Source organism: Danio rerio, chromosome 18 (assembly GCF_052040795.2).
Source record: "Danio rerio strain M-AB ecotype USA chromosome 18, GRCz13ab, whole genome shotgun sequence".
Lineage (NCBI taxonomy): Eukaryota > Metazoa > Chordata > Actinopteri > Cypriniformes > Danionidae > Danio > Danio rerio.
In genome coordinates, this window is record NC_141038.1 from 4,130,001 (window position 1) to 4,150,000 (window position 20,000).

General features: G+C 36.7%; 1 protein-coding gene across 1 annotated transcript in view; it reads right to left on the reverse strand.

Moving 5' to 3' along the window:
• Positions 1 to 20,000, reverse strand: part of pak1 (p21 protein (Cdc42/Rac)-activated kinase 1) — a 92,676-nt gene that overhangs the window by 23,081 nt on the left and 49,595 nt on the right. The window contains 6 exon segments of the mRNA NM_201328.2: positions 1,711 to 1,984; positions 6,679 to 6,798; positions 10,775 to 10,812; positions 11,434 to 11,581; positions 14,202 to 14,296; positions 18,817 to 19,033. Of these exon segments, the coding sequence (NP_958485.2) occupies positions 1,711 to 1,984; positions 6,679 to 6,798; positions 10,775 to 10,812; positions 11,434 to 11,581; positions 14,202 to 14,296; positions 18,817 to 19,009 (868 nt within the window). The 5' untranslated portion in view covers positions 19,010 to 19,033.

Below are 20,000 nucleotides of genomic sequence, written 5' to 3' on the forward strand. Positions count from 1 at the left end.
ATGAATGAATGAGTTTTGAGTGTGTTTATACATATTTAAAATATTTAATATTATTTCATTTAATATTAGTTGGTAAAAAAAAAAGAATATATATATATAATACAATCTATTAATTATAATATTTTAAACTGTATTATTTAAAATATTTGTAATAAATAAATTGGAAAAAAATTGGAATTTATTTAGTTACGACTTCTCTTCTGTATTAATCTTGATGTAGCCTTTCAGGTGAAAGAAAAGTGCAGTTAGTTTATAAAATTTTTGTGTTTAAAAATTTTAATAATAATAATAATATTATTATTATTATTGCAGTTGTTGTAGTTATTATTATTATTATTATCATCATCAATATTATTAATATATTAATAATAGTAATAACATATCTATAATAAAAATATTGTCTTTACAACTTTTTATAAAATAATAATAATCATTTCTATTATATAATAATGATAGTTTTTGGTACTTTTATTGGTGACACTTTAGAATAATGATCCATTAGTTAATAATGTATTTACTAACAATAACAAAGTATATTTTTACATATTAAGTATATTTATTAACATTCATTAAGTATAAATCATCTTGTACAGCATTTATTAATCATAGTTCCACATTACCTAATGCATTATTAACAATTAAAAATTTGTGCTTGTAAGCATTAGTCAATGCACCGCGAGTTAACATGATCTAACGTTATTTAATTTAATAAAGTTGAGTGCTATTTTGGGGTTTCTGCCTGGATTTTGCCTGCCCAAATTTAAAAGCTTCACCAAAAATCCACATGCAGAGGTGTAAATGCAAAGGTTTGATATCATTTTAAAGAAAACCCATTGAATTTTTATAAAACACTATTGAAAGTGATTTAAAAAATTGTATATGATTTGTGTGTTATAATAAAAACATCCAAAAAAGAGGCTCTTATTTTGTAAACTCTAATGTGAAAGTGTACCTTTAGGTTCTGTGTGGTCTCGGTTGCTGTTGTTCCAGCACATGTCAGTAATCATAGGAAAAAACGAAAAAATTCTCGACCATAATCCAGCAAAAGTTATTCTATTTCAACTGGTGAAAGAACAGAACCACTTATAGGGGTATTGGGCCACCTATAAAATTTAAAGAATGCAAAAAGTAAATGCTGTCATGAGGATAGTTAGGAGGACAGTGGGCAAATTTAGCTAAAACGCTGGGAAGATTAGACCCCTACTCTTTTTCGAAGGACATCCTGGGATTTTTAACGACCACAGAGAGTCATGACCTCGGTTTAACCCCTCATCCGAAAGACGGCGCTCACTGAGCAGTATAGAGTGCCCATCAATATACTGGGGCATTAGGAGCCACATAGACCATAGATTGAGCGCCCCCTGTTGATCTCACTAGCACCACTTCCAACACCAACCATAGCTTTCCCATGTGGTCTCCCATCCAGGCACTGACCGGGCGCAGCCCTGTTCAACTTCAGTGGGCCACCATGTGAGAGATGCAGAGAGCTAGCTGCCGGCAACATGAACTAATGGACTATTATCTTAAAGTGTCACTCATGTATTATCAGATATTTTGTATGAAACATTCTGTAATTAATATTAGCATTTCAGAGAGCTCATTCATGGATGATTATCAGCTTGTTATTGATTGCCTGTCTCGTGTGTTTTCTTCTGCGCGTGTAAACACTGATCTTTTTCCTTGTGTGTGTCTGTGCTTGTAAACACTCACTGAGTTTCTCCAGAATCTCCTCGTCGCTCATCTTCTTCTTGCGGCTCTTGTCTGTGGTCTGTGGAGTGGATGGAGCGTTGGTGCTAGAGGCGGCGCTGGTGGAGGTGGTGTTGGTGGTGTTTGTGGTGTTGGTGGTGTTTGTGGTGTTTGTGTTTGATGAAGGCGCATTGCTGGATGATCCTCCGTCTGCAGCTGCGTTCGTGATCGGTGAAGTTGCGGCGTCTTTGGTGGAGAGCGGAGGAGGAAGAGGCTCGATGACGGAGCGGGTGTAGATCTGCAGGGGCGGAGAAAAGTGTGCTAAAATTAATTATCAGAATGAAATATCAAATCAAATAATTGTAACATTCATTTTCCTTTAGCTTAATCCCTTTATTCATCAAGGGTCGCCACAGCGGAATGAACCGCCAACTTATCCAGCATATGTTTTACGCAGCGGATGCCCTTCCAGCTTTAAATCCGTTGGGAGACATCCATACACACTCATTCACACTTATACCCTATGACCAATTCAGTTCATATACTATAGCGCATGTGTTTGGACTGTGGGGGAAACTGGAGTACCCGGAGGAAACCCACGCCAACACGGGGAGAACATGCAAACTCTATACAGAATGCCAACTGAGCCAGCCGGGAATCGAACCAGCAACCTTCTTGCTGTGAGGCGACAGTGCTAACCACTGAGCCACCGTGTCGCACTAACAAACATACACACAAACACAGACAAATACACACAAACAAATACAGATGGAGACAACAACACACACACACACACACACACACACACACACACACACACACACACACACACACACACACACACACACACACACACACACACACACACAAGCAGACACACTCAGAAAAACAGACGCACACACGCGCACACACACACACAAACGAACAAACACACAGACACACACAAACACACCCACAGACAGACAGACAGACAGACACAAACAGAAACATACACAAACACACACACACACACACACACACACACACACACACACACAGACACACACAGACACACCCACAGACAGACAGACACAAACAGACACACACACAGACAGATGCACAAACAGACAGACAGATACACAAACACACAGATAGACAGACAGACACAGAACAAACAAACACACACACACACACACACACACACACACACTCAAACAAACAGACAGACAGACAGACAGACAGACAGACAGACAGACACACATAAACACACAGTCAGACACACTCCTGTCCTCAGTAATAATCATGCAGTCACCTAGCGGTGCTCTGGACACATGCATATTTACTCTGTAATTACAGCTTAGCTTGAAGACGTCTGCAGACACAACTCATTATAGCAGACTACAGACCTGAGTGACGTACAACAGCCCAGACCCCCCCCCCCCCCCCCCCCCCCACACACACACACACACAGAAAAATGCTAGAAGAATAATTTCTAACAACCAAACAAAACAGCTGCAAACTCTGAATGCTTCAACACATAAAACACCTCCGTCTGTCCAGCACCTGTAGTGTACAAAAGAGCATTCATTCATTCTCCTTCGGCTTCGTCCCTTTATTTATCAGGGGTTGCCACAGCGGAATGAACCGCCAACTTAACCAGCATATGTGTTACACAGCGGAAACCCTTCCAGCTGCAACCCAGTACTGGGAAACACCCATACACACTTATTCACACACACACACACACACACACACACACACACAACTATGGTCAATTTAATATAATCAATTCACCTGTACCGCATGTTTTTGGACCTGTGGGGAAAACCGGAGCACCCGAGGGAAACCCACGCCAACACGTGGAGAACATGCAAACACCACACAGAAATGCCAACTGACCCAGCAGAGGCTCGAACCAGCGACCTTCTTGCTGTGAGGTGATTGTGCTACCCACTGCACCACCGTGCTGCCCTTCTAATTCATTAGCAACAGTGTCTTGTGGGATATTTTTGCGTATTCTGACCTACAATATCCGAACAAACAGCTATTTTACAAGAAAACAGTCTTGTGCATAGTTTTGCAATTCCAGATTTCACTATTTCCAGATGCGAAAAGCTCTCGAGTAAAACATGCTCCATACAAACGTATTTCTGCCGTGTGTCGCGTGCACTGATCCACACGTGAGTCCAGCTGCGCTCTCATAGCGGGGAAATGAAAACAAAACGTTTGTCGCAGCAGATTATAAAAGCAACACTGACGACCCGTATCTCCAAACAATTCTTCTTCTTTTCCCACTTGCTTTGGCAACACAACGTGACGTCTCTCTGCCGTCTGAACAATGTACAGGTATAAACAGTCTTCGAAACTATCATGCATATTAATGAAGTTGCACCGCATACGCAATGGAGCGCGCTGAATGGTTTGAACCAAGTCTTACTCATGAAAGAATGCTGCACACTCAGAAGGCTGATTTATACTTCTGTCGGTGTCGCTGTCGTGCACCTCTCAAAAAATGTAACTACATGTCGCTACGACGCGTAGCGCAAGCTCTGTGATTGGTCGGCTTGGTAGCACTGACGAGTCTCAGCAGGACCGAGAGCCACGTGAATGGTGCGAGCCCAATAGAGCGATTGTTTACAAGTGTGGAGTCCCGTGAAGGAGCTCCGGATGGAAAGTTTTGTTTTGTGTTTACCTCATAGTTAAAGTTGTTGCACGTCCGCCGGTTCCTGCCTCAAAATGAGCGAGTTTGAGCCACTTGTACATCCCGGAAGTGTCCAGGAAAAACAAAACACCAGCGAAGAAACTCGACACAGAGGAACATTTACACCTCACTGCCAACTAGCGTTTCGCAAGTGTTAATGCAGACCAAGAGAGAAAGCGCGCAGAAGTATAAATGCACAGCCACGCGTGTTGCATGCGCCGTGGGTTACGCCGGTCACTTGACGCAGAAGTATAAGCCAGGCTAGAGACGCAATACGGTACTCCCAGGTACAGACGTGTGGCCTACGTGCTGGAATACACACTAAGAACTCATGGCCGTGATGCAGCTTCAAAAATTAGTTTCAAACCGGAAGAACGAATTTGCTCGAAATAACAAAAACAACCAGTTGTCACTTTTTAGTGAGATATAGGTGTCTTAATAGTGTTTTTAGCAGCGCGAGACACTTATACGACTGTCAACAGCTCTAAACATGTGTTTTGGTGTTTCGTGACCCTTTAAGAATTATTTTTAATATGTTAATATGAGATTTTTTCTATCAGACAATATCTTTTCCATTCTCCACTGAAATTTTTTTTACATTATTGTTATCATTATTATATTTTATAAGGGATTATTTTATTGTTTTTTGATGATTGATAAGTAAATATAAATAGCAGTGTAAATTCATTAGTCTTGAAATTTTTTTTGTTCTAATGTGACATGTTTCTGTCCAATATTACATGTTCTATGCATACCGCCACTATAAATAAAAGTGATTTTTTGAAGTATTCGACATGTGGCCCTTCACTTAGTTTGCAAACTTGATGTAGCCCTCAGGTCTAAAAAGTTTGCCCACTACTGCGCTAGGGAGCTAGAATTGGGACTGGGCATTGGCAACCACCCACAAGATCTAAATTTCCTTTATATCTGAACCAAACCTAACCCTGGTGCACTGTTCAAATCAACTCCCCTGATATGTTAGGGGCTGGTTTCACCCCGTTGACTTCCATTTTAACGCCATTTTTTTATTGCAAAGCCATGACACCATATAATCATGCATTCTTGATTGTTTCTGGTTTTCGCTGTTGGGAAGAGATCAAATCTGTCATTTTTACTGTTAATCATCAGTTGGCAGCATTAACCCCTTAGATAATTAACCTGCGCAGACATTTCTGACTTTTGTATATAGTTCTGTGGAGTAAAACACATACACTTACTATGTTTGCTATGTTCTGAGAGCTGAGCAGCTTATTTTGATTCTCAGACATAAAAGTGTACAAAGGTCTCTCATATGCACGTACACACACTTTATATACAGTTTAAGTCAGAAATATTCGCCCCCCTTTGAATTTTTTTTTCTTTTTCAAATATTTCCCTAATGATGTTTAACAGGGCAAAGCAATTTTCACAGTATGTCTGATAATATTTTTTCTTCTGGAGAAAGTCTTATTTGTTTTATTTCAGCTAAAATAAAAGCAGTTATTAATTTTTTAAACAACATTTTAAGGACAAAATTATTAGCCCCTTTAAGCTAATCTTTTTCTCTAATGTCTACAGAATAAACCATCGTTATACAATAACTTATCTAATTATTACCCTTACCTGCCTAGTTAACCTAATTAACCTAGTTAAGCCTTTAAATGTCACTTTAAGCCGTATAGAAGTGTCTTGAAAAATATCTAGTCAAATATTATTTACTGTCATCGGGGCAAAGATAAAATAAATCAGTTATTAGAGATGAGTTATTAAAATTATTATGTTTAGAAATGTGCTGAAAAAATCTTCTCTCCATTAAACAAAAATTGGGGAAAAAATTAAACAGGGGGGTGAATAATTCAGGGGGCTAATAATTCTGACTTCAACTGTATATACATTTTTTGCACCACAACTGATGACCAACAGAGAAAATTACAAAAGTTACCTCCTCCCAAAAGGGAAAACCAGCAACAATCAGGAATGCATGAATATTTGCTGTCATGGCTTAGCGAAAGTATAATTATAATGGAAGTCAATGGGGCAAAAACAGCCCAGAACATAACGAAAGGCGAGTTAATTTGCCCAGAGTGTATTTTCAAAGCATTTCTCCAAAATATGAGCCAAAATAATATCTATCACCAAAAATCTTTTCATTTGCTGAAACACAGAGAAAGTTTTGGCCAAATTAAGACTCAAAAAGACACTCCCAGAGTGAACAGCACACAAGAGTTAAACACAAAAGTGTAACGGTTTGTCTTTGCATCTTATTTTATGCTCATTATTTTCATTTCATTGCTCATAATAACTGCAGAAGTACTAACAGGGAAGCACTCACAGATTTGGTGTGTTCTGGCCGGGGGGCGATGACGGGTGGCGGCGTGGCTTCATCCTCTTCCTCGTCCTCATCCTCGGAGACGGTGGCGACGGCGGGCGTTTCAGACACAGTTTTGGGGACCTGCGGAGCGGCAAACAAACGGAGCAGAAAGTGAGGCTGAGCCACGGACATCACAACATGAGTGCAAAACAGACCCGACGCCAACATGCCGACCGCCATCAGCCAGTCGCCATCTGACCATTACGCACACACAAGCACCGGCTGGCAGGGAGTTCACTGCACATCAAACCTGAGCTACTGATACACACATACACTCAGCAGGAGAAACAGTGGAAAAGATGCTGATTCACAGTGCAGAGAGAGAGAAGCGGGAGAGAAAGAGAGAGAGAATGAGAAAGAGAGAATATGAGAGCAAGAGAGAGAGAGAGAGAGAATGAGAGAGAGAGATGAACCTGCTGGCACTGCCTAGAGTGACTGGCATCATTTGTGTCCTTCTGTTGAGTGGGCAGCTCTTATGAGACTCTGTCACCTTGCTGCTTGTGTTTTTAAGGCGAGACACTGCAGGTGAATCAGGTAAAACAACATTATAACAATTAACAGTCATCACTAGAGCTGGGCAATAAAATCAGTATCGATATTAATTGATTGAACACCGTTGTCAACATCAATAGAAAAAGATGTGGTATGTAGTTTCGGTATGAAGCGTGATAGTTTTATTGAAATGAAGCAGTGCCAATAAGCTTAGGGTGTAAGTTTTAGGGGTGTCACGATTTCGATTTCGACCTAAATTTATGCTCAACCTCGATTATCGAATCAAAAAATGGAATCGTCGATGCTACCATGCCCCCATGTCACGTTAGCTTGGCTTGCCAAGCGGGAAAAAACAGGCTTGTTGAAGTGCTTGTTAAACTGCAGACGCAGGAGACCCGTCAACAGAACTTAAACCCTCTCCTCTTTCAATGAAGTCGCCGGTGTGGAAGTATTTTGGATTTCCAGTTAGTTATGTTGACAACGTTCGTGTTGTCGACAAAAAAAAAAAATACAGTTTGCAAGCTCTGCTATGTACGTATTACGGTTGGGATGATAGACAACACCGGCATCGCGATCCTACGCCCCGCACCCGTTGCAAATCCGCTCGCGAAAAATACACACTCAGGCCCTGTTTACACTAATATGTCTTTGTTTTTAAATGGCATTTTAGAACGACAACGATCCACATCCACACTGGCGTGTAGCATTTCTGAGCAGCCCTCCTTCCTCACTACCGCTGAAAACGCACATCACGTGACCACACACACTCATTCACACAAAGATACAGACGCACACACATTGTCATTCGCTCAAGACAGCGGGTTAAGGCAGTCAGCGGGTCAGTAGACTGCTTCCATCTTTTACTTTCACACAAGTACTTTGTCATTTTAGCGAACACCTCAGATACTGTTGGCTGGTTCCTGTTGGTTGTGCGTCTTTTTTACCGACGCCATTATAATGACACAGATCACTGCCTATTCATGAGTCCCGCAGAAAAAAGTGATTGACAGGTTGTAATTATGTGTAACTTGCCTTTATTCATTTACTGTATGATTTGTTTATGGGTAAAACAAAGACCATGCAAGTCAGGTAGTTTAAACGGTAGGCTACTAATAATTGATTTGTTATTAATTAATTAATTATTCATAATCGAAAATCGAATCGTGACTTTAGAATCGAAAATGTAATCGAATCGAGGATTTGGAGGATCGTGACAACCATAGTAAGTTTGTCATTTCCAATGGAGACGCGCGACTTGCACAACGCACATTTTCTAGGCGCACCCAGTTAAAAAAAAATCTAAACTTTTCTGAATGCCGCGAGGGAACCTCAAGTCATGTAAGTAGACCTAACCAATCTGCTTTACAGTTTGTATGAAATATAGAAATTTCAGTAATAACGGCAGACTAATTACCTCAGACGAACACTGCAGAGCTTTTTATGTTTCTCCATAGACTTGTATCAGAGCTATGTTTCCATCTACCTATTTTTATGCGCATTTTGCATATGTGCATAAAAACCAGTTGATGGAAACCTGATGATGCGCATACATTTTGAAAATGCGCATCAAAAACTTCTACGATAACTGAGTAGGACAAACTTTTTATTCGATAAGAAAAGATGCGCATAAACTACGATAGAAACACTTTTACTGTACAAATTTCAGTATGCGCATTAAAAAAGGTCAGGTGATTTTGTTATAAGAGATCATGTGATGATGGATATGTGTGCAAATGGATAAACCAGCAGGCTGAGCGCATAGTAAAACATCTTAAATGTAAGAGCCTTACTGTTTAAGTTTTAGTATTGTTATCTTATTAATCACCTCCAGAATCAAGAGCGTCTGTGCTCCGCATGTGTCTCACGGCTGCAAACGTCACCGTGCATTCACTGCGTGTCAGGATTGCATTCTGAGGCGCAAGTCATTTATTAGATGAAGAAAACACTCACGCAGCTTCTCCTACTGCAGCAAATTCAGTTTTTACTGTTGATATTTGGCGCCAGTTAATCAGGGAGTGACGATTTTGTTCGCTTTGACTCGTTGGATGGAAACGCTGCTTTATTGGCACGTCTTTTACGCGATAATCCAGTTTTGCGCATTATTTATATTCACATCTTTAGATGAAAACATAGCTAATGATTTTTATTTGTCTGTTTGTCATCCTCTGAAAAAACGGTTGATGGTCGTCTAGTCATGAGAGATGCCAGGAGAGCACAAGCGCAAAGTCCATTCTAAATAGTTAGGGAATCCACACGCACGCACTTGTCACTAAAGGTCAGAATGACAACACATACAATAATCAGACCCCCTAATTTTTTTACGATTATTTTGTGATTTTTCGCAATAAAAATTACTGATTTTGTGGCGGTAATTCTCCGAAGTTTGCAGACAATTTTGCTATTTAAACATATGGAAATAATTATAGAAAATTATATATATATATATATATATATATATATATATATATATATATATATATATATATATATATATATATATATATATATATATAATTTTTTATATTTATTTATATATATATTTATGTGTGTGTCTGGACTCTGTAGCATCCAGCTACATGTTTTTTGGTAGGTCTATTTAATCGCACGTCATGCGGCACTTATGTCTCATCACAAAGAGGCAAGCAAAACTGACATCTAGCCAACAATCCTTGCACAACCTACGCTTTTATCTGTTATCTCTCTCTCTTCTGATAGTACCCAATTTAAACATGAGATTTTGGAAACCAGATCTAAATGTAGCGGGAACAGTCGGGTAGAAAACAGAGTGGGTCGGGCAGCGGGTGAACAAAGGCTGAATATACTGTACGGCGGGAGCAGTTGGGTGCGGAATAAAACCTGATGAGAGTGAGGCTAAAAATTCAGTCCAGTGCAGATCTCTTTTTAGGAGTCTCTTTAACACTTATGTTTATTTATAATAAAGAGATGACATATTTTGTTTAAATATTTTAGATTTTGTCTATTTAAACTATTTGCCTTAGTAATGTTGGTAAATTAAAATAAAGTGGTTAAATAAAAAACTCCTAATATCCCTAAATGTATTGTTAAAAAATATTCAATAATTATCTATATCGAATGATAAGAAACATAATATTGTGATAATTTGTTTCGCAATATCGCCCAGCCCTAGGTTCGCAAGTGTGTTCCATGTCAGCATGTCTGTCTTTGTTTTGTACTCTATAACCAGCCCACTGCCAGTTTATTTAGCTGTATTTTAAACATATATCAATGTTAATTATATTTTAATAAATTAAGAAAGCAGTGCACCAAAAGAAATAAGTATATTTTGGATGTTTTCTTCACATAACACTGAAGAAGAAAAAAAAAACACTTTATGAAGAGCCAAAAAACTACAAATCTGAGAATGACAGGTGTGTGTTTTTGCCTGCAGTGTCTCTCCTTAAACACCCTTTGCGGCTCTTTCTCTCCCCCTGCCCGTCTTCTGTCACTCCGTACTGTGAGCCAAGAGGACATTTGTCTACATTCACCTGCTGACCTCAAACTGCTGTCAGAACACACACACACACACACGCGCGCACACACTTACCACTGCGCTGGAGGAGTTGAAGTTCTCCACACCTTTATCTGTAACAAAGAGGAGAACAATGCGGCATAAGGAACACACACACACACAGCCTAAATAAACACATAAGTATAACTATTTACATTTATATATAATATAAAATGTGGTTGAGGCTAAATTTTGTTTAGAAGTTTTAATTAAAAAAATTAAATTAAATTAAAGTAATTAATTAAATAAAGAACAGTTTTTTAGAAATATTGATGGAGTAATTTATTATTCGCTATGCTTATCTGGCAAAAATGAAGCCTATTATATTATTATATTTACGATACATATACACCCAGATATATATTGAGATGAACACAGGTACATTAATCATACAGATTTGCAACTGTTTATTCCATTACATATTATATTTAAGTGACAATTATTAAGTGAAATAACTGTTTTAAATAATAAACTGGATTTTAAAATGGCTTTTAAAAAATGAAAAACTGCTTTTATTCAAGCCGAAATAAAACATGTAAGACTTTCTCCAGAAGAAAAAATATTATAGGAAACACTGTGAAAAATTCCTGAATCTGTTAAACATCATTTGGGAAATATTTGAAAAAAAAAATAATAATAATGATAATAATTCACAGGAGGGTGAATAATTGTCTTCAACTGTGTATGTGCTGTACCTGTAAAGCTCATGTATTTCTGGTTGTTGGACGTCTCTTTCGAGTCGTAGAATTTGAGCACGTCTAGAACGGCCTGAGGATTCTTCTTCTGCTCCAGTTTGGTGATGTTGGACGTCTGGAGTAATCGAGCCCACTGCTCAGGCATGCCCTACATACACAAACACAGAAACACCACTGAAAACCACTGCAAATCTGGGTTATCTCAAAGCATCTGGCTAAAAGCAGCTCCCAACTTGCCCATTATTTTGAAGATTTTTTCCCTAAATCAGCAAAGCAGACCTAAATATAGGACTGTTCTAAATTTTTGCTCCAAGATTATTTCACAAAGCATTTTACTGTTAAATCTAGGGTATAAATCAGTGAAACGTTAGAAGTGAAGAGGATTCATAAATCGTCAAACTTCAAACTATCCTAAAATACAAGCAATCTGTCTCATATTCTTCTTTATTAGGCACACCTGTCCAACTGCTCGTTAACACAAATTTCTAATCAGCCAATCACATGTCAGAAACTTAATGCATTTAGGCATGTAGACTTGATCAAGATGATCTGCTGCAGTTCCACACTAGCATCAGAATGGGGAAGAAAGGGGATTTAAGTGACTTTGAACATGTCATGGTTGTTAGTGCCACATGGGCTGGTCTGAGTATTTCAGAAACTGCTGATGTACTGGCATTTTCACGCACAACCATCTCTAGGGTTTACAAGAATGGTCTGAAAAAGGGAAACTATCCAGTGAACGGCAGTTCTGTGGGCACAAATGCCTTGTTGATGCCAGAGGTCAGAGGAGAATGGCCAGCCTGGTTCCAGTTGTGAAGGCAAAAGGGGGTCAAACCTGGTACTAGTAAAGTGTACCTAATAAAGTGGCCGGAAGTGTTTGTTTACAAATAGAGTTTTACAATTACAGAAATATGTTTAGCAATATAGTTTTACGTTTCAAAATGCACAAAATGGTTACAAAATATAATTTTATTAATATATATACAAATATATGCTCTATAAATACAAACTTAGCATTTTTATGAAGTCATTTTCTATGAACATACATTAACATTACTGTAAGAAAATCTATAACATTAACAACAACAAAAAATAAGTTACAATCTAGTTCTTCACTTAGACTGCATTTGAAATACGTTAATTTTAATATTTTTATTTTTAAACCATTATTTAATATTTGGCAATTGATTCTTAGTGGTTTGATGACCTCATGATCTATTATGATCCTCAGTCATATATATATATATATATATATATATATATATATATATATATATATATGAAGAGTTTAGTTTAAAAAACGTGATAGACGCCATTTTTGACATTTGGATTTTATTATTGGAAATCGCTGTTCAGATGTACCTTGATCTATGTGTGAATTGCTGCCATCAATAATATTTAGGAATGTACATTTTAGGCCGAGTACAAAATGTATTTTTCACAAAACGCGATATCCTCCAGACTAGTTTCTTTACAAAGTGCGATATAACAGTTATAAAACGTTCAGGATGCAGCGTGAGCTCAGCATGCCCTGGGAAGAGAGTTGCCGCCGGTGAAGTGCTCCGAGTTTGCTCATTGATTTAGCGATAGAAGATGAAGCCTTCAACTTCACAAAAATTTATAAAAATGCTACAAAAGTGGACCAGAACAAAATAACTCTGCGTCTGTCAACAATACACAAATGCAGCAGGGAACAAGTCTCCACTGATGTCAAGAGGAAGGCCAGGGAGCGCCTTCTTTCCTGCGCTCCTTCCCATCACAAGATACCTGTCTGCAAGGAGACATTTCCAAGTGTCCTTTGTAAGTTTATTTTTTAAATAATATCAAACATGTAGCTGAGTAGCCTCTCTGAAGATTTATTTGTGCGGTTGCACCTATTATTTATAGCCTAAAACCTCACGTTAATTCTTGCTGTTGTTAATTTATTACAAGGGAACAAAAAGGGCACAGGTTGTTATAGGGGAAAAAAACGGTTTGGCTTTTTCACAACAACCAATAAATAAGCTGCTATTATTATTATTACCGTGTAATAATTCATTAAATATGACGGACAAGGTGAGCTAGTGTCGCCGACTCTGTGACACCGCAGCTCCGCCTGCTCTGATCATACAGGTTTGGTTTTCAGCAGCGGTGTGAAGGAGCCGCCCTTCACTCTCTGTAATAAGCTACAAGTCGTTTATTTAACTAACCTAATCTTACTTATCAAACAAAACATTGATTCACTCGCTTTTCTTCATGGTATTACAGTAGTAGAATATAGCCTAAGGGGGATATATAGCATTTTGCAAAAAAACAAAAACAAGTTATGTTATGTTATGTTGTGTACGTTCTGGACAAATCTTACTCAGAATTTTATTATTATTAATCAATCTTTGTACATATTATTCCATATATTTATGATGTATAGTTTTTTTTTTTACCAATTTAAGATGTTTGACAATGTTAAGATTTATATGTTGCATTTTGACATGGTTTTTGACTTATTTATGAACTATTTATGGACATAAAATAAAATAAAAAATATCCTGAATTTGAAGAATATTGTGCTCCTGGCCTTCACTGAGCTCAAGTAATAGTGTAATGTACAAAAATTGTGAATGAACTTGACTGTTGATGTCTTAAATAATAATATCAAATAACCAACATTTTTCAAAATGGATATAAATCGTTTTGCAACGAAACTCTTCATATATATACACATACTTTTTTATAATATAGAATATATGCTTTTGTAATAATAGTGTATATAGAGAAATCGGAGCACTTACAGTGAACTCTCCAGTGACTGCGTCAAAGCCAACATGGATGGTGTGCTCAAAGTCTGATGGCAGGGAGATCTCTGGACGCTCCTTTTTCTTATTGGCTGAATGGGCAGGATTGGGGTGGAGTCACCGATGGGAATAAAAAAAGTTAGCAGAAATTCCCAATTATGGATTTTAAAGATGTAAAAAAATGGTATAAATACAGAGTAACAAAGTTTTCATCCATCCACATCCATCTACCCATCTAGTAATCATTTTCTTCAATTGAACAAAAGAAAGAAAGGAACGAAAGAAATGAATGAAAGGAAGAAAGAAATGAAAGGAAGGAACGAATGGTAGGAAAGAATGAAACGAACTAACGAACGAACAAAACAAACAAAAGGAATAAATGGACAAAAGGAAAGGAACAAACAACTTAACGTAAGGAACGAACAAAAAGAATGAAACAAAACAAAAGGAACAAACAGAACAAACAAAAGAAATGAACAAAACAAACAAATGAAAGAAAGAAACAAAAGGGACTAATTGAAAGAAATTAAAAGAACAAATAAACAAACGGAACGAATTATTTAACTAACAAATGAAATAAAAGGAACAAACGAGCGAATGAACAAAGGAAAAAGAAAGAACAGCATGAAGGAAGGAAAGAAATAAAAAAGAAAGAAAGAAAGAGAAAAAAAGAAAGAAAGAAAGAAAGAAAGAAAGAAAGAAAGAAAGAAAGAAAGAAAGAAAGAAAGAAAGAAAGAAAGAAGGAAAGATGTTATACATGATAAAAAAACAGGTAGCAACATTTTTAATCATTTATCCCCATTCATCTACCCTGCCCTTCATCTAGTATAACAGTTCTGTTAAATTGAACTAATGAAAGAAAGGAGTAAAAGAAGCGTATGAAAGGAATGAAGGAACAAACAAATAAAGGAAATGAATGAAAGTAATTAATGGAACAAACAAACCAAAGGAACGAAAGGAACAAATGAAAGAAAGGAACAAACGAGTGAAAGGAAAATAAACAAAGACTGAAGAGTGATCGAACAAATGAACAAATGAACGAAAGGAATAAAGTAAAAAACTATCAAACAAAAGGAACAAACGAAAGGACCAAACGAAAGAAACAAACAAATGGAATGAACGAATGGAACAAAAGAACGAAAGGAATGAGAGAACGAACAAAGGAACGAAACGAATGAATGAATGGAATAAACAAACGGAACAAAAGAAACGAATGGAACAAACAAATGAAAAGAACAAAAGGAACAAATCGAAAGAAAAAAACGAAAGAATGAACGAACAAAATGAACTAATTAACGAAACGTCAGAAAGAAAGAAATGAAATAGAGAAGAAAAGGAGGAATTTTAGATTATTTCCCAATAAACCTCAAACGTGACTTGCTAACATGGATGCAGTTCATTAGAGTAAATGAATGACGGTGAATGAAAGTCAAACCGGTAAGCCGTCTGACAAAATAGTGCCCTTCAGAATCAAATCAGCAGGATGCCCTCTGGATCTTTCACTTACTTCTAAGACACGACTGACTACGCTTACATGGACATCAGTAATCGAGTTATTTGACTTAATAGACAATAATATAATGAAGGTGTTTACGTGAAGTGCTTTCATGTAAGAGTTCCTGTAATTTTGGCTGACTTTAACTGCAGTTCAGCAGTTTCACTTTTACTCATGAACATTTCATTCATGCCCCGTGACAAACTGGGGTATTAGACACAAATAAGGAGTAAGAACTGTTATGAAATTTAATAACTAATGAAAAACAAAATGTCAGCATTTTGCAATGTGTGTGTGTGTGTGTGTGTGTGTGTGGTCCTTTACTGACAGCCACGTGTGTGGATCTTGTCATAAAAAAAATATAGTGAAAAGTCCTACATGACAGTAATAGTTTGATTGCGGTGTTTACTACAGTAATGCCACTAATATCTGCATGCTCCACATGTCATTTCTGTTTAGTTCAGTTAAGACTTTATTCAGATTAAGGTGATGAAATAATATGATAAAATGAATAGCTTATGTAGGCAGTTCTACAGTTCAAACATCATGTTTAATTGAATAAACAGCGAGTAAACACAAGTACATCTTATTCAGCATCATTTATTTTCATCACCAATTATCACAGTAACAGTTTCTCAAGCAGTTTGTGATGCATTTTGGAAACAGGAGATGAGCCCCTGGTCTAATGCGACACCTGGCTAGAGAAAAATTTGAGCCAATTCAAATGAGCCATTTTAATCTATATGAATTCCAAGATTACAGTGAGATCCAGATTAAAAAATTTATCTATGCCCACCTATAATATATATATATATATATATATATATATATATATATATACACAGTTGAAGTCAGAATTATTAGCCCTCCCTGAATTATTAGCCCCCCTAAATTATTAGCTCCACTGTTTATTTTTTCAGATTGTTTCAGCACATTTCTAAGCATAATAGTTTTAGAAACCTATTTCTAATAACTGATTTATTTTATCTTTGTCATGATGACAGTAAATAATATTTTACTTGATATTCTTCAAGACACTTCTATACAGCTTATAGTGACATTTAAAGGCTTAACTAGGTTAATTAGGTTAACTGGGCAGGTTAGGGTAATTAGGCAAGTTATTGTATAACGATGGTTTGTTCTGTAGACTATCAGGAAAGAAAATAGCTTAAAGGGGCTAATAATTAAAAAAATGGTTTTTAAAAAATTAAAAACTGCTTTTATTCTAGTCGAAATAAAACAAATAAGACTTTCTCCAGAAGAAAAAATATTATCAGACATACTGTGAAAATGTCCTTGCTCTGTTAAAAATAATTTGGGAAATATTAAAATAAATAAAATAAAATCAAAATGGGGCTAATAATTCTGACTTCAACTGTGTGTGTGTGTGTATATATATATATATATATATATATATTTATATATATATATATATATATATATATATATATATATATATATATATATGTATAAGTGTGTGTGTGTGTGTGTGTGTGTGTGTGTGTGTGTGTGTGTGTGTGTGTGTGTGTGTGTGTGTGTCTGTCTGTCTGTCTGTCTGTCTGTAGATGCTGCTAATTCCCTTTAAACAACGGCATGCTCTCATCCTCATCTGCGCTTTCTGAAGCCAGGCAGGGTCTTTAATATTAACGATGTGCTAACGGCTGATAATTAACACAGAACAAGCCTCCTGAAACACGAGCTGCAGGACACATACACACACGCACGCACGGACACACAAGCCAGATGAACTCCTGACACACAAATGTTTGGCGATGTGTGTGTGTTATAAACTGAAAAAGAGTGAGAACTGGAGCCCTGAAACTAAAGAGAAAGTGTGATGAAACGAAAGCCTCAAAGGTCAAAGGTTACAGTCATAATGTTGCTACTTACTAAACAGATGTCAGGTGTAAGAGTCTTCATGACCTTTGACCCTGAGCAGTTGCCTACACAGTACATCATAGATATATACACTAGATGTCGCCTGGCCTATTGTTGTCTAATGGACGGAATGCGTCAATAGCGCCGCCATCTTGCTACAGGGTAGCGCTCCTTTGAAATGAATGCGGGACCAAGGTACAGTGGAGGACTGTGGCCATCCAAAGCCAGAGATATACACATATACACATATATCTATGATCGGGAGTTTTCCTGGATGTTAGTATGTAATTTTTTTTTTCTAATTACAAATTTTTTATTTTACATCACTTTTCTACATTGATGGATCAGTGACCGCACGGGCATTCCTGACAAAAAGCTTGTGTTTGTGTGTATAGAAATGTACTATCCACCCTCCGTGTTAAATTTGATATAATCCTGTCCTGAAACACAGCTCCTCTCCTGCTTTCACTGCTCATACTGACGGAGGGAGCGATTTGTTTGTGAATGAATCCCCCGAACGACTCTTTCACTAACGTTAGCCGACAATAATACAAGTTTCTGGCAGCGCAGCATCTCGTTGTCATATTTCTTTTGCATTGTTTGCTGATTTTATTCAACAAAACTAGCATAAGCCGAGTGTTTAGTGCGAGTTGGAGCTGCTTTGCCTTATGGTGAATGCAGTAAGAGACTGTTATCATCAATAACGTTACCTGATTAGCACAAAAGTTCAGAACAAACAAAAACAGAAAAAAACTTAATATTACCTATGAAATGTTCTGCCTTTGTGCTTTGTTTTCTTTGTTTGCTCGTTTCTACACCGTAGACAGCGCTAAAGTCCCGCATCTTCACGTAATAACACTGTCTTGACTAGTGCGGTTGAATGACATTTGTCCTGGGAGCACTGTACCAATGTGGCGGCGCTATAGACGCATGCTTAGGGTCCCTATGCGATATCTAGTGTATATATCTATGACAGTACAGTAGCGCTGCCCACATTTTCAGGAAATACATTTTCTCATTTATTTTCCCACATGCTCTACATGGAAAGTCTTTAAATATTTCATTTCTCCATTTAATATTGTATTTGCTTTATTTTCTACTGCACAACATCTATTTCCCCATCATTTAGATTCCTATTGTTGATACTTTAAGATCACGAGTGTTTGTGTAGGCATTGTGTGTGACTCTGTATGTGGCAATACAATGTGAATTGAGTTGTCAGCAGAGAGCATCACTCACTCTTGTCTCCTCCTCCGGTCAGGATGGATCGTATGAATCCCTCTTTCCTCCTCTTGTCCTCTGGATTGGGCGGCAGCGGTTTGGAGCCGTGATTCAGCGGTCCTGAGTCTTTACCGGACGAGCCAATCATAGTGCTGGTGTTCCTCATGGGCGGAGCTGGCGGCTTGTCCTCTACTTCCCCATTGTCTGACATCTTCAGCTGTGGGCGTGGCTAAATCTGAAACACAACCAATCAGAGCTGGTGAGACTGTGAGAAGAGGAGGGGCCAAAGCACATCAAACAGCAGGAGGTTGCTGGAATCAAACCGAAAGCATAATTAGATTGACCAAATTACCACCAATCTTCTCTTAATGGCATTTGGATTAAATGAGGACACAGCAGGAGACAAAACAGCTGAGGCAGGAGGAAAGATCATCTAGTTTTGTGCAAGATAAAGAAAATTAATAGATTTATTTAGCAATCATGCATTAACCAAGGCTTTTATAATGCTTGTTGTTAAAGTGTTGTTTTCCTGAAATACAAATGTGATTATTTTATTATTCATATTAATATAAAATATTATTATATTATATTTTGACTGAGCATGTTTCTTAAGTGACACTGAAGACTGAGTCACAATTAATCACATCCAAAATAAAGGTTTAAATTTACATAATATATGTGTGTGTATTTAGATATATACAAATATATATGTATGTGATACAAATTATATATACATTTAAATAACTATTCTAACTATTAAAATAATATAATATAATAACTATTGTTTTTTTTTGTTTATATGTACGAGTTTGTATTGCATATGCATGACATATAAATACATAATAAAAACACACACACACACATATATTGTGTAAATACAAACTTTGATTCTGAATGCAATTGTTTGTGATAAATTTTTGGCCAGCAAAATAAATAAAAAAATAAAAAATAGATAAAATAATATAAATGCAATTAAAATAATTTAAAATTTAATTAAAATACATAAGTAAAGTAAATTAAATTAAAAAATAATAAAATTTTAAACAAAAATTAAACATTTAAATTAAAATAAAATGGAATTAAAATACAATTAAATTAAATTAAAATATAATAAAAATTAATAAAAAATAAAACTGAATTAAAATTCAATTAAAATGACAATTTTAATTAAATTAAAATAAATGAAATATAAATTAAATTAG